The sequence below is a fragment of the Sander lucioperca genome, chromosome 11 (genome assembly GCF_008315115.2).
Source record: "Sander lucioperca isolate FBNREF2018 chromosome 11, SLUC_FBN_1.2, whole genome shotgun sequence".
Taxonomy (NCBI): Eukaryota; Metazoa; Chordata; class Actinopteri; order Perciformes; family Percidae; genus Sander; species Sander lucioperca.
The window spans coordinates 24,261,353-24,273,887 of NC_050183.1; the positions used below are offsets into that span (position 1 = coordinate 24,261,353).

At 43.9% G+C, this 12,535-nt stretch overlaps 1 protein-coding gene across 1 annotated transcript in view; it reads right to left on the bottom strand.

Annotated features, from left to right (window-relative positions):
* Positions 1 to 11,532: 11,532 nt before the first annotated feature.
* map1sa (microtubule-associated protein 1Sa) overlaps positions 11,533 to 12,535 on the bottom strand; it is a 46,670-nt gene continuing 45,667 nt past the window's right edge. The window contains exon 14 of the mRNA XM_036007452.1: positions 11,533 to 11,863. Within this exon, the coding sequence (XP_035863345.1) occupies positions 11,708 to 11,863 (156 nt within the window). The 3' untranslated portion in view covers positions 11,533 to 11,707. The remainder of the gene's footprint in view (positions 11,864 to 12,535) is intronic.

Here is a 12,535-nt window from a genome sequence, read left to right on the forward strand (position 1 = left end):
CCAGATCCAACTGGTAGCGCTCCACCTCCCGCACAAGTTCCGGTTCCTTCCCCCACAGAGAGGTGACGTTCCACGTCCCCAGAGCCAGCGTCTGCTGCCCGGGTCTGGTCCGTCGAGGCCCCTGACCTTCACTGCCACCCATGTGGCAGCGCACCCGACCCCAGCGGTTCCTCCCACAGGTGGTGGGCCCATGGGTTGGAGAGAGAGGTGCCACGTAGCTTTTTCGGGCTGTGCCCGGCCGGGCTCCGTGGCAAACCCGGCCACCAGGCGCTCGCTGACGGGCCCTCCATCTGGGCCTGGCTCCAGACGGGGGCCCCGGGCTTCCTCCGGGCAGGGTCACATCATCTCTACCTCGTTTTTTCATAGGGTTTTTGAACCATTCTTTGTCTGGCCCCTCACCTGAGACCACTTTGCCTTGGGAGACCCTACCAGGAGCACAAAGCTCCAGACAACACAGCCCTCAGGTTCATAGGGACACACAAACCTCTCCACCACGATAAGGTGATGGTTCCCGGAGAAGAAAACATAAACCTCATTTAAAAAAGTTCTAAAATGTGTCGGAAATCTATCGTTGGGTCAGTCGATACGTAGTTTCACCAAAGATACAACGTAGTAACTACGTTATTAAACTAACGTTATTGATCAACGTAGTAACTACGTTATTAAACTAACGTTAGTGATCAACGTAGCAACTACATTATTAAACTAACGTTAGTGATCAGATACAACGTAGCAACTACGTTATTAAACTAACGTTAGTGATCAGATACAACGTAGCAACTACGTTATTAAACTAACGTTAGTGATCAGATACAACGTAGCAACTACGTTAAGGGGACTACTTTCTGAGGGAGATGAACTCAAACTGATATACATTTAATAAGCATGCAATACAAATAAGAAAAAGCATAATTATTAAAGTATTTGAATTGTTTTATTATGTTGGCAAGTAAGAAGTAGAATAAACGGGATAATCACTGAGAGGCAGGGCAATAAGCAGCTTGATATATCAAGCTGCTTATTGCCCTGCCTTGAGGTGATTATCCCTTACATGTCCAATGTAACCTTCTCACGGCTGAGGAATAACATGAGATCTCTGAGCCATAGAGCAGCTGTGGGTGGAAGAGGTGACTTCCAATTTAATAGTATTCTTCTTCTTGCAAGAAGCGACGCACGGTACCAAGTTTAAGTTTAATGATTCAGTGTTTCCCACACAGACTAATGTGTGGCGTGCGCCTCACTATCAACACCGGCCGCCGCACATTCCGTTGGTTATTAATTTTTTTTTTTTAAACGCTATTTACACATGTTCAGCTGGATTTCCTTTCCCTGCTCTCCTCCGTATCTCACACACACACACACACACACAGCTCCTCCCACAGTGTGGTGTTTGGTGTTTTTAGCCCCCAACGTCGCCTTCCAGGCAGCGTGGCAATGGTTATGTCAAAGAAGTAATGTTAGTGTTAAGGTGAGGGTTAGCTGCCTGTAAGGCGACGTTGGAGGCTTTTACACCACCGAGCCCACCGTCCACACAGCGTCTGTCTCCATAAAGGAGAGAAGACGGCTGGCCAAATTCACAAGTTCACTAAAGGTTGGTATCTATCTTGTGAACACCTTCACACAATCACACATTCACAATCACACAATTACACATTCACAATCACACATTCACAATCACACAATCACACATTCACAATCACCGACCTGACTCTTATCAACCAGAGACTGCGTCTGCTTTAGGAAGTTAACTAGTCCCAAGTTTGCGGTAAAATGCAGTTGTGTTGTCGAGTTTTAACACCACATGTAGCAGCTACTCTTACCCCCCCCCTGCCACAAATTACTTTTGAATCTGTGGGAAACACTGAGAAATACTTTTAAATATGGTATTCCAGTATGCTTGCAAGCGATGGCAAGACCAGAACGTGTGTCGTATTTGCTGGAGATCTGTGATGGTCGGATAGATTTTAGGAAGTTTGGCATTTGTGTAATAGAGACGGAGGAAGACTTTGAATGGTTTGAGTCCGAGCCTCGCACAGGACGTGCTGTCATTCACTCTCTTAATTGCTGCCAGACTTCTTCAGAGATTGCATTATTTAGATCCTATCCCAGTCTTCCTTGATCTTAACGAGGGGGATCTTGCCGTAGTAACAGTAGCTTATCGATCTGAGAAATAAGACCCTTCAGATTCCTGGGTGTTCCTAAAATGAGATCAACAACTGAATTAGGAGGAGTGTTGGGGAAAGAGGGATGATGTAATTTACTAAAGTGACGAATTTGGAGGTATCGGAACAGGTGAATTTATTAGAGAGGTTGCTAAAACTGGCAAAAATATTGTTTATATATATATATATATATATATGTGTATATATATATATATATATATATATATATATATATATATATATATATATATATATATATGTCTTTTAATCTGGTCAGACCCAATTCTTGCCATTTAGAGAAGGTGACGTCTATATTAGAAGGTATGAAAAGATGATTGCGTATGGGACATTGTTTTGAAAGCTCATTGAGTCGAAAAAAAAACCTAAATTGTGACCATATTTTCAGGGTCGATATTACAACCCAGCAGATACCGGATAAGCGGACGAAGATGGATGGATGGATGGATATTACAACTGGATTAGAAGAGAATTGAGTAGGTCTATAGGTAGGTTAGGGTTAGGCAAGATTTATCTTCAAATTGGCACCAAATCAGGTTGGGTTCTTGGACCCAAAAAATATTTTTTGTATATTGGCTGCCCAATAATAATATCTCATATTAGGTAAGGCAAATCCGTCCTCCGTTTTGTGCTGTTGGAAAACTTCTTTCCGGATTCTGGAAATCTTATTATTCCAGATGAATGAGGAGATCATTTTAGTCTATTTTAAGAAAAAGTGATTTAGGCATTGAAAGAGATATAAGAATCAAGGTAGGACATTCATTTTAATAGTTTATCCACCCTACAATTGACAAGTAGATATTGTTCCACTTTTCCAAGTCAGCTTTAAGTTCATCAACCAGAGGTACGAAGTTATGTTTAATAATAACTTTCCTTGCTGTCTCCATCGCTTGGGAAAATGAGCGGTGCTGTTTGATGGTGGCTCTTGGTGTCTTGGAGCCATCTCCTGGTCTGGGACCGAGAGAGCGGTGAGCCCGTTCCAGTTCCAGGTTTTCAGAGACATCGGGGCCATCACTTCCAGCAGCACGTTAGACATGAATCGCCACGGGTCCCGACCAGTAGGTTAGATCTCCTGGATCGGGTTTCCAAGTCTTCAACGCGATCCAAAAGCACCTTGTTTTGTGACTGTAAAGTCTGGACGCCATTTTCCATCCTAGTAAAACTTTCAAAGTTTTCACCAGCGAGACACTTCTTCTCCCAGAGATTCAGCGCAAGCTTTTAATGCTTCGGCTGACTGGTGGATCAAGCTAGCGATGCCTTTCTTAAAGCTAACACGTTGTTTTTCAAGCAAGGACTCTAGGTCACCTTTGGTTATCGGGTCACCGTCGCTCCCGGCAGGAGTAGCGTGAGAGCCCATAGCAGCTAGCTTCTAGTAGCAGCTAGCTTCTAGTAGCAGCTAGCTTCTAGTAGTAGTGATTTAGTAGTAGCAGCTAGCTTCTAGTAGCAGCTAGCTTCTAGTAGTAGTGATTTAGTAGTAGCAGCTAGCTTCTAGTAGCAGCTAGCTTCTAGTAGTAGTGATTTAGTAGTAGCAGCTAGCTTCTAGTAGCAGCTAGCTTCTAGTAGTAGTGATTTAGTAGTAGCAGCTAGCTTCTAGTAGCAGCTAGCTTCTAGTAGTAGTAATTTAGTAGTAGCAGCTAGCTTGTAGTAGTAGTAATTTAGTATTAGCATCTAGCTTCTAGTAGTAGTAATTTAGTATTAGCATCTAGCTTCGAAGATACAGTAGCTTGAGTTGTCGTCGAGTGTTTCTTTGAGCTGCTCATTTTACGGTCGTCTTCTGCTTTAATTGTTAGGTTGAGCCTGACGTTGGTCGACAAAAGATAAAGTAACTAATAGAAAGTTTAAGGGATATATGAGCAGTTAGACCGGAAACCGTAGTCCATGCGACCACTCTCTACATCGCCAAACCAGAAGTCCAGGCTTCTCCATTATAAAGTCAAAGTATCTTTATTTTTACTTTTTAAAATGTATATTTAAATACTTTTTATAATAGTTATAAAGTCTAATATAAACTAACTCTGTGAGTTGATTAAATGAGTCATGTTGATATAGCTACCTGATCAGTATAGAAGGATGCCAGTAAGCATTAGAGGAAGTGCTTGAAGCCATGCTACTGATTGTGTATGCTGACACCGTGAATCAATAAATACCTTTTATATTTAATAGAGTCTGGTATTAACATTACACGGCACTGGGAGCCGCCTGACGCTCTGACTTGGACGGGAAATGTTGACTGTGAGCGGCGAATGTTTAAACAGCGATTCATGCTGTATACCTGCAAGCTTTTGGGCTGGAGACCCAACCAGACGCGCTGAGGAGAGCACTTACAGCAACATTACATGATGTAATGACTGGAGGGACACGTTTGGCTTCTGCATCTACAGTGCTCAGCATGAGTTTATGAAGCCATGCTGAAGTTGACTAAAAAGAGGAATAAAAAAAAATCATCTTTTGGAAATTGATCTTAATGCCTAAATTAAAAAAATGAGGAAAAATCCAACCTTTGTACCCAGAATGGCATGGGGTACTTTCCACAAATGATGTGGGGTATGGTGAAGGGTATGTGATGATGTGGGGGTATGGTGAAGGGTATGTGATGATGTGGGGTATGGTGAAGGGTATGTGATGATGTGGGGGTATGGTGAAGGGTATGTGATGATGTGGGGGTATGGTGAAGGGTATGTGATGATGTGGGGGTATGGTGAAGGGTATGTGATGATGTGGGGGTATGGTGAAGGGTATGTGATGATGTGGGGGTATGGTGAAGGGTAGAGCTGTAATCGGGCCTTAAATGTTCGGTCGGACAAGGCCCGAACCCGACAGAATTCGGCCCGAGCCCGACCAGTACATTTTGATTGACAGATTTTTAAAAGCCTGAACCCGTTTACAGCCCGACTGAACAAAAGGCCGTCTATCAGCAGTGATTAGAGTGCATGTCGGAAAATAGCGCGGATACGCTCTTCACGCCGCGAGCGGGCACACGCACCACTCGGCGGAAAAGGGAGAGAAAGAAAAAAGAGACTGCGCCGCACGCACACAGCTCTTTTGTCTTCCGTCAAGAATGAGTAATTTATACATTTTTTAACATAATTTATTCATGACTAACGGAGGCTATCGGCCACATGGAAGTTGGAACAAAGAAATAAAAGAAGTCCTCCAGGAGCCAGCCTCTGTTTCTCCTCCTCAGCATCCATTTACACGCCAATCCAAACGCTTCACCTGACCGCTCGTTTACTGCGCAACTCGGAGCGCAAGCCCGAGCCCGTGTAACATGATAGAAATGAAGACCGAACCCCGTCGGGTTCGGGCAAAGATCTTCAGCTCTAGTGAAGGGTATGTGATGATGTGGGGGTATGGTGAAGGGTATGTAATGATGTGGGGGTATGGTGAAGGGTATGTGATGATGTGGGGGTATGGTGAAGGGTATGTGATGATGTGGGGGTATGGTGAAGGGTATGTGATGATGTGGGGGTATGGTGAAGGGTATGTGATGATGTGGGGTATGGTGAAGGGTATGTGATGATGTGGGGTATGGTGAAGGGTATGTGATGATGTGGGGGTATGGTGAAGGGTATGTGATGATGTGGGGGTATGGTGAAGGGTATGTGATGATGTGGGGTATGGTGAAGGGTATGTGATGATGTGGGGGCCAAGGGAACTTTATCAGGATGCATAGTATCCTGGATCCATGAAATAACTGGCCTTTCAAAATAAAAGTCTGCCTGCCTCTATGGGAATTTAACATAGGGGTGTACTGACTTATGGCCCCTGTATTTTAAGGAAGAACATTTATTTATTTACGATACATTATTCATTCACAAACAAAATTGGTGTCCTTAAAGGTCGGATTTTTCCTCATTTTTTTAATTAAGGCATTAAGATCAATTTCCAACAGATGATTTTTTTATTCCTTTTTTTACTCAACTATAGCATGGGTATGAATACTTATGAGCAGCACTGTAGAACTCACTGGAGCTTTTAGCTTTGAGTTGTCAAACTTTTTTTTTTTTATATATATTTTTATTTCAAGGACAAATGCTATTGTTTGTACAGAGATGTAAATGTAAACACCTAGAGAAACACCTGGAGAAATACCTGGAGAAACACCTGGAGAAACACCTGGAGAAATACCTAGAGAAACACCCGGAGAAACACCTGGAGAAACACCTAGAGAAACACCCGGAGAAACACCTAGAGAAACACCTAGAGAAACACCCGGAGAAACACCCGGAGAAATACCTGGAGAAACACCCGGAGAAACACCTGGAGAAACACCTGGAGAAATACCTGGAGAAACACCTGGAGAAACACCTGGAGCACTTGTGCCGAAGCATCAAAGACCACGAGTTTGTCATATAGAGAGGTGTGTGTAAAAGGTACCAAAGTAAATCCCACAACTCCCCAGGAAGTACATTTATGGCAGAGAAATAGGATAATAAGGGTTGCCAGACATATGAAAATGTATGGGAGCATCTAATTGAATATTTAATCTTTTCCAAATGTAGGTATGACATCAGATCCTGAAGCCAATGCGATGCTTTAGGTGGGTTTGCAGATTTCCATTGTAGTAACACCGGTCTACGAGCCAATAAGGATGCAAAAGCAATAATGTTTAGTTACCTTCGAGTCAGATTCGATTCATCAGCTGGAGCACCAAATATAGCAAATTCAGCACTTGGTTTCAGTTGTACGTCACATACATACATACATTGAGAGAGCGTATCAAATATAGTTGACCAGTAAACAGTAAGCGTAGGGCACGTCCAAAACATGTGAGTCAGATCAGCTTCTCCAGTGTGACATCTCATACAGGTCTTATCAAAAGTAGGATTAAAAGAAGCAATCCTTGTTCTGCTTAGGTGCACACGGTGCAAAACCTTAAACTGTATAAACTAAACTGACTCAATCGGGCACAAGAGGTACTACCATTCACTCTATGGAGGGCATTGCTCCAGAACTCCTCTGAGAATACTGTTCCAAGCTCTTTCTCCCATCTACTTTTAACTTTGTCTGTTCCTACGCTTTTTAAAAGACATGAAAATTGTATATATTCTTGAGATAAAACCTTGTAGATGGAGGGGAGCTTCAAACAGAGAGTCTGCAGGAGACTTAGATGGAATATGTGGAAATGACGGGCTTTGGCCGTTCACTAAATGTCGTGTCTAAAAATAACGAAAAAGGTCAGCTTGATTAAGATTGAATTTAGAATGCAAATCATTAAAACTAGCAAAAAGACCATCAATATAAAGATCACCAAACTGAGCGATGCCCTTATCTTGCCATTGTTTAAATGCAGAGTCTAGTTGGGCAGGGAGGAATGCATGATTGGTGCATATTGGGCTCTGAAGCAAAAGCGCTTGTCTTAACTGCAAATGTTGGCGTAGCTGAGTCCAAATTTTAAGAGTAGAATGAACAACCGGATTTAATGTATATTGTGCTATTTTAATAGGTAGGCTAGATGTTAATAGGGCTTGTAGAGAGGTTGCTGTGCAGGATTTGGATTCTGTTTCACACCAATCAGTGGTACCTGATGAGTGCATCCATCTTTGAACTTGGGCTGCCCAATAATAATATAAGAAATTAGGGAGAGCTAAACCCCATCACTCCTGTGCTTCTGGACAAACTCTTTCCGAATCCTAGGGGTTTTTCCATCCCATATACAACTGGAAATAAGTTTGTCTAATCTGTTGAAAAAAGCTTTGGATAGGAAGACGGGTAGGCGTGGAAATAAATATAGGAGTCTCGGGAGAACTGACATTTTAACACAGTTCACCCTCCCAGCCAGGGTTAGAGGAAGAATCCTCCATTTCTGAAGATCGGATTTAAGTTTAATCAAAAGAGGAGTAAAATTATTTTCAAAAAGTCCTCTAAAGTTATGTGAAATATTGATATTTAAACCCAGATCTCGCCAAGCAGAGGGGAACGCAGAGTCAGGCATATGCCTGGCAAGTGTGTTCACAGGCATGCATTCACTTTTAGAGATATTCAATTTATAGCCTGAGAAAGCCCCAAAACTGTGATGATAAAGGATCTGAGATGTAAAGAAGCAAGTCATCAGCGTATAATGAGAGTTTATGTTCAACACCCCACCTATTTATACCATGAAAAGAAGGTGTGGATTTTAATACCAGAGAGGGGTTAACGGGCGCCTGCCCAGAGCCCTGGATAGACAAACATTTTGGGATCGCTATTTATTAGTAACCACTGACGACTGGGGAAGTGTACAAAAGACGGGTCCACTCTAAGAGTTGTCAAACTTTTCAACAACATCTGGAATCAGCCTTTAAACTCGGGGAGATTTTCAGAATAAAACACACTGCAGACACTGTTAAACAGCTACTTTTATTTTGAAAGAATGATTAAAATTAGTGTTTCAGTACAGCGTGTGTGTGTGTGTCTCTGTGTGTGTGTGTGTGTGTCTCTCTGTGTGTGTGTATGTGTGTGTCTGTGGTGTGTGGTGTGTGTCTGTGTGTGTGTGTGTGTGTCTCTGTGTGTGTGTATGTGTGTGTCTGTGGTGTGTGGTGTGTGTCTGTGTGTGTGTGTGTGGTGTGTGTCTGTGTGTGTGTGTGTGTGTGTGTGTGTGTGTCTCTGTGTGTGTGTGTGTGTGTGTGTGTGTGTTTTGGGCCTAACATCATAATTAATGACATCTTTAAGAAGTTGTAACATTATGAAGACAAAGTCATTATTTAGAGAAACATCTGCATGAAAATTCCCAAATATTGTGAGAGCTGAAGTGAGAATCCTAAACTAGAGGATATGAAGTGGGCTGATCTCTGAACGATGACTTCATGTCAACAACGTTACAGCCTCTCAACGTCTCGTTAACGTCTCCCCGATCGATAAAGTTGAATTCAAAGGTACCAAAGTTCAGGCTCAGACCAGAATTTAGGACAAAAATCAAAATAAATAAATAAGTTAAAGATTGAAATGGGTTGATTGGAGCCGACAGACGCTCAACTTTCATTACACATTAAAAGCCCAAATAATCTTTAATATTCAACCGGCTGGAACACAGAACTACAACTCCCAGAAAGCACTGCTGCAGAGAGCGTGTAATCCCTCTGTCGCCGGGCAGATTAATTCGTTATAAAAAAAAAAAAAAAATCAGACTTTTGGATTAATTCACTTTGGAGATTTTTGGGTTCTGGGGACACCGCCCGCTGAGAGCAGAGGCTCATGGGAAATGTAGTCTCCAGAGCCAGGCACGGACCAGACGCTGCTGCGTCTGAGAAACTCAGAAACATAAACAACAATAATCAGTAAAAACAGCTCAGATCTGATCTGAGATCTGTTGCTAGGCAACACGTGCTCCCAAAAAAACATCACGGCAACACATTCATACGCGTGAAATTAAACTCTGCTGGATCAAAACTTCATCTGGAGCTCAGTCGCTCCGTGGGGGGGGCAGTCGGACTCAATGAGCCATCTGATTGGTGGAGAGCTAACCAGATGAGCCATCTGATTGGTGGAGAGCTAACCAGGAAACGGGGAGCGGGATGAGCGTGACTAGAGTCTCTCAAAATCTGAGTAAAATCTTTTAAACTGACCTTTGTTGATCTGAAATGAAGACAGATTCAGCAGCTGCACGGCCTATTTCTCTCTTCAAATGTTTTCAGAAACACGTTTCGGTGAACTATTTTAGTACAATATGAGATCGTATTCTGAACGAGCCGTCATTATGGTCGGAGAGCAATCAGACCCACGTGACGCGTTCGTCCAATCAGCTGCTGGTTTTCGTTTTTTGGGCGACAATCCAGATTAGCGCCGCCTGCTGTTATGGAGACGTATTACGTCTGGTCTCTTTGGTGTTCTGAGGAACTTTCTGGACCTCGGGGAGACTGATCAGTCACGCTGGCTTTACTCTGCTCCAACGTTGAAATCTCTTTAAATCTTTAGTTTTCACTTCCTGTTGTGTTCTTCAACATTTAACCCCCGATGTAACATCTCCCCTACGTCCTCCCCGAACTCTACGCTGGAAACCTGTATGTTTATCTTTCCTGCTTCCGCTGCTATTGGCTGGTTTAACACGGTAGAGAAGGACCAAGCAGCTTCTTGTTTACATTCAACATGGCGGCCACCGCCGTTGCTCCCATAGCCAGTATATATATAACGGACCAGCAGGTCCCGTGTCTCTGGACGGAGACCAGTGAAGTCTCTTTCCCGGTGATGGCTGAGCGTTACTGAGCAGCCTCCAACTGAGCTTGAAGACGTAGATGTGACGTGAGCAACCTGTCTGAAAGTTGGAAGTCTTCTGGTAGCTGTGCCAAGAGAAATCTCAATCATTCCCAATCTAGCAGAGACGGAGAGCGTAGGTATATGTAAGGAGATAACATAGACACAGGCTAATTATTGATCACTAAAATGATAGTTAACATTAGTAATTAAACTTAAACAGCTAATGGAAGTCCAAACTGCCTGAGAGCTTCTCCTGTACTATACGGTAATTCCTCTACTATGAGACAGTAAGTCTCGTGGTTATGACCCAATCGTTAGCCTATTTTTATAAAAACGTCTGCTACGGAGCCATAACGTGAGCTACAAGGTAATGGAGCCTTTTATACATTGTCGTGTTTCTTTAGAAATAAACAATGGACAAATAGAGTCTTTAAACTCTTCAGATGTAAAGTTATTCTCTGTCAAAGTGACGTCAGAATGAATGGCAGTCAATGGGATGCTAACGGGAGCTGATGGCTTGGTAGCATCAACATGGCGCCATAGGAGCTACGTGGTCCGAGGAGAAGCTGACCAACTTGGTCAGTCCACCGTTAACGGTCACTAACCTCTTACTGCTGTAGGACCACTTTATACACCGATGTTAAAACACTGACTGGAAACGACCATAGACAGAATGTAAACGACGAGGGGGTGACCAACGCAACACATGGCAGCTGATTGGACGAACGTGTCACATGGCAGCTGATTGGACGAACGTGTCACATGGCAGCTGATTGGACGAACGTGTCACATGGCAGCTGATTGGACGAACGTGTCACATGGCAGCTGATTGGACGAACGCGTCACATGGTTCTTGCTGCTCCCGAATTTCAGAGCAGACTGTCATGGCGTCTGGTTCTGAATACGATCTCGTGATGTCAGAGAGAGATCGTCCGGTTCAGAGAAACGTTTTATGATCTAAAGTTTGTTTTCTGAAATATTGAATAATAAAAAAGAAAGTTCTGATCCAGCAGACAGGAAGTGACATCACACAGGTGCAGGAAACGTACTAAGTCTGCGTTATTATTTTGGAGATAAATCTCAACCTTCTGCGATCTCAAACACAGCTGATACGCCAGCTTCTAACGTTTAAATTTTAAAATATCGAATAAAAAAACTAAAACAGAGCCGAGAGGAACAGACAGGAAGTGACATCACACGTGCAGGAAAATGTTTCTTATTTCAGAGAGCAGAACCTGGACTTCCTGTCTCTCCAGCCCTTCAGAATAAGAGCGCTGTGACTCATCCGAATGTTCCGCCGATCCGGCGCCTCCCGTCGTCGTCGGTGCGGTCGGGGCGTAACCGTGGCGACCGCGTCAGAACTCCACCTTGCAGGCGGGGAAGGTCTCGTCCTGCATGGCCACCGTGCTGTTGCTGCCCAGCACCGTCAGCGCCAACGCCTTCTGGCGCTCCTGGGACTCCTGGTACCACTGGTGCATCGCCAGCGAATCAAAGGTCGGGATCAGAGTCACCTGGGCACACAGCAGGGACACGGACCAATCAGAGAGCAGAGCATAGGGAGGTAGAGATATACAGCGGACCAATCAGAGAGCAGAACACAGGGAGGTAGAGATATACAGCGGACCAATCAGAGAGCAGAGCACAGGGAGGTAGAGATATACAGCGGACCAATCAGAGAGCAGAGCACAGGGAGGTAGAGATATACAGCGGACCAATCAGAGAGCAGAGCACAGGGAGGTAGAGATATACAGCGGACCAATCAGAGAGCAGAACACAGGGAGGTAGAGATATACAGCGGACCAATCAGAGAGCAGAGCACAGGGAGGTAGAGATATACAGCGGACCAATCAGAGAGCAGAACACAGGGAGGTAGAGATATACAGCGGATACTGACTAGACAGTGTGTGTTCTGTGTGTACGGACCTGTAAGGAGAGTGTGTGTGTGTGTGTCTGTGTGTGTGTGTGTGTACATGTGTGTGTGTGTGTGTATCTGTGTGTGTGTGTGTGTGTGTCTCTGTGTGTGTGTCTCTGTGTGTGTGTGTGTGTGTGTGTGTGTGAGTGTGTACCTGTGTATGTGTGTGTGTGTGTATCTCTGTGTGTGTCTGTGAGTGTGTACGTGTGTATCTCTGTGTATGTGTGTGTGTGTGTGTGTGTGTGTGTGTATCTCTGTGTGTGTGTGTCTG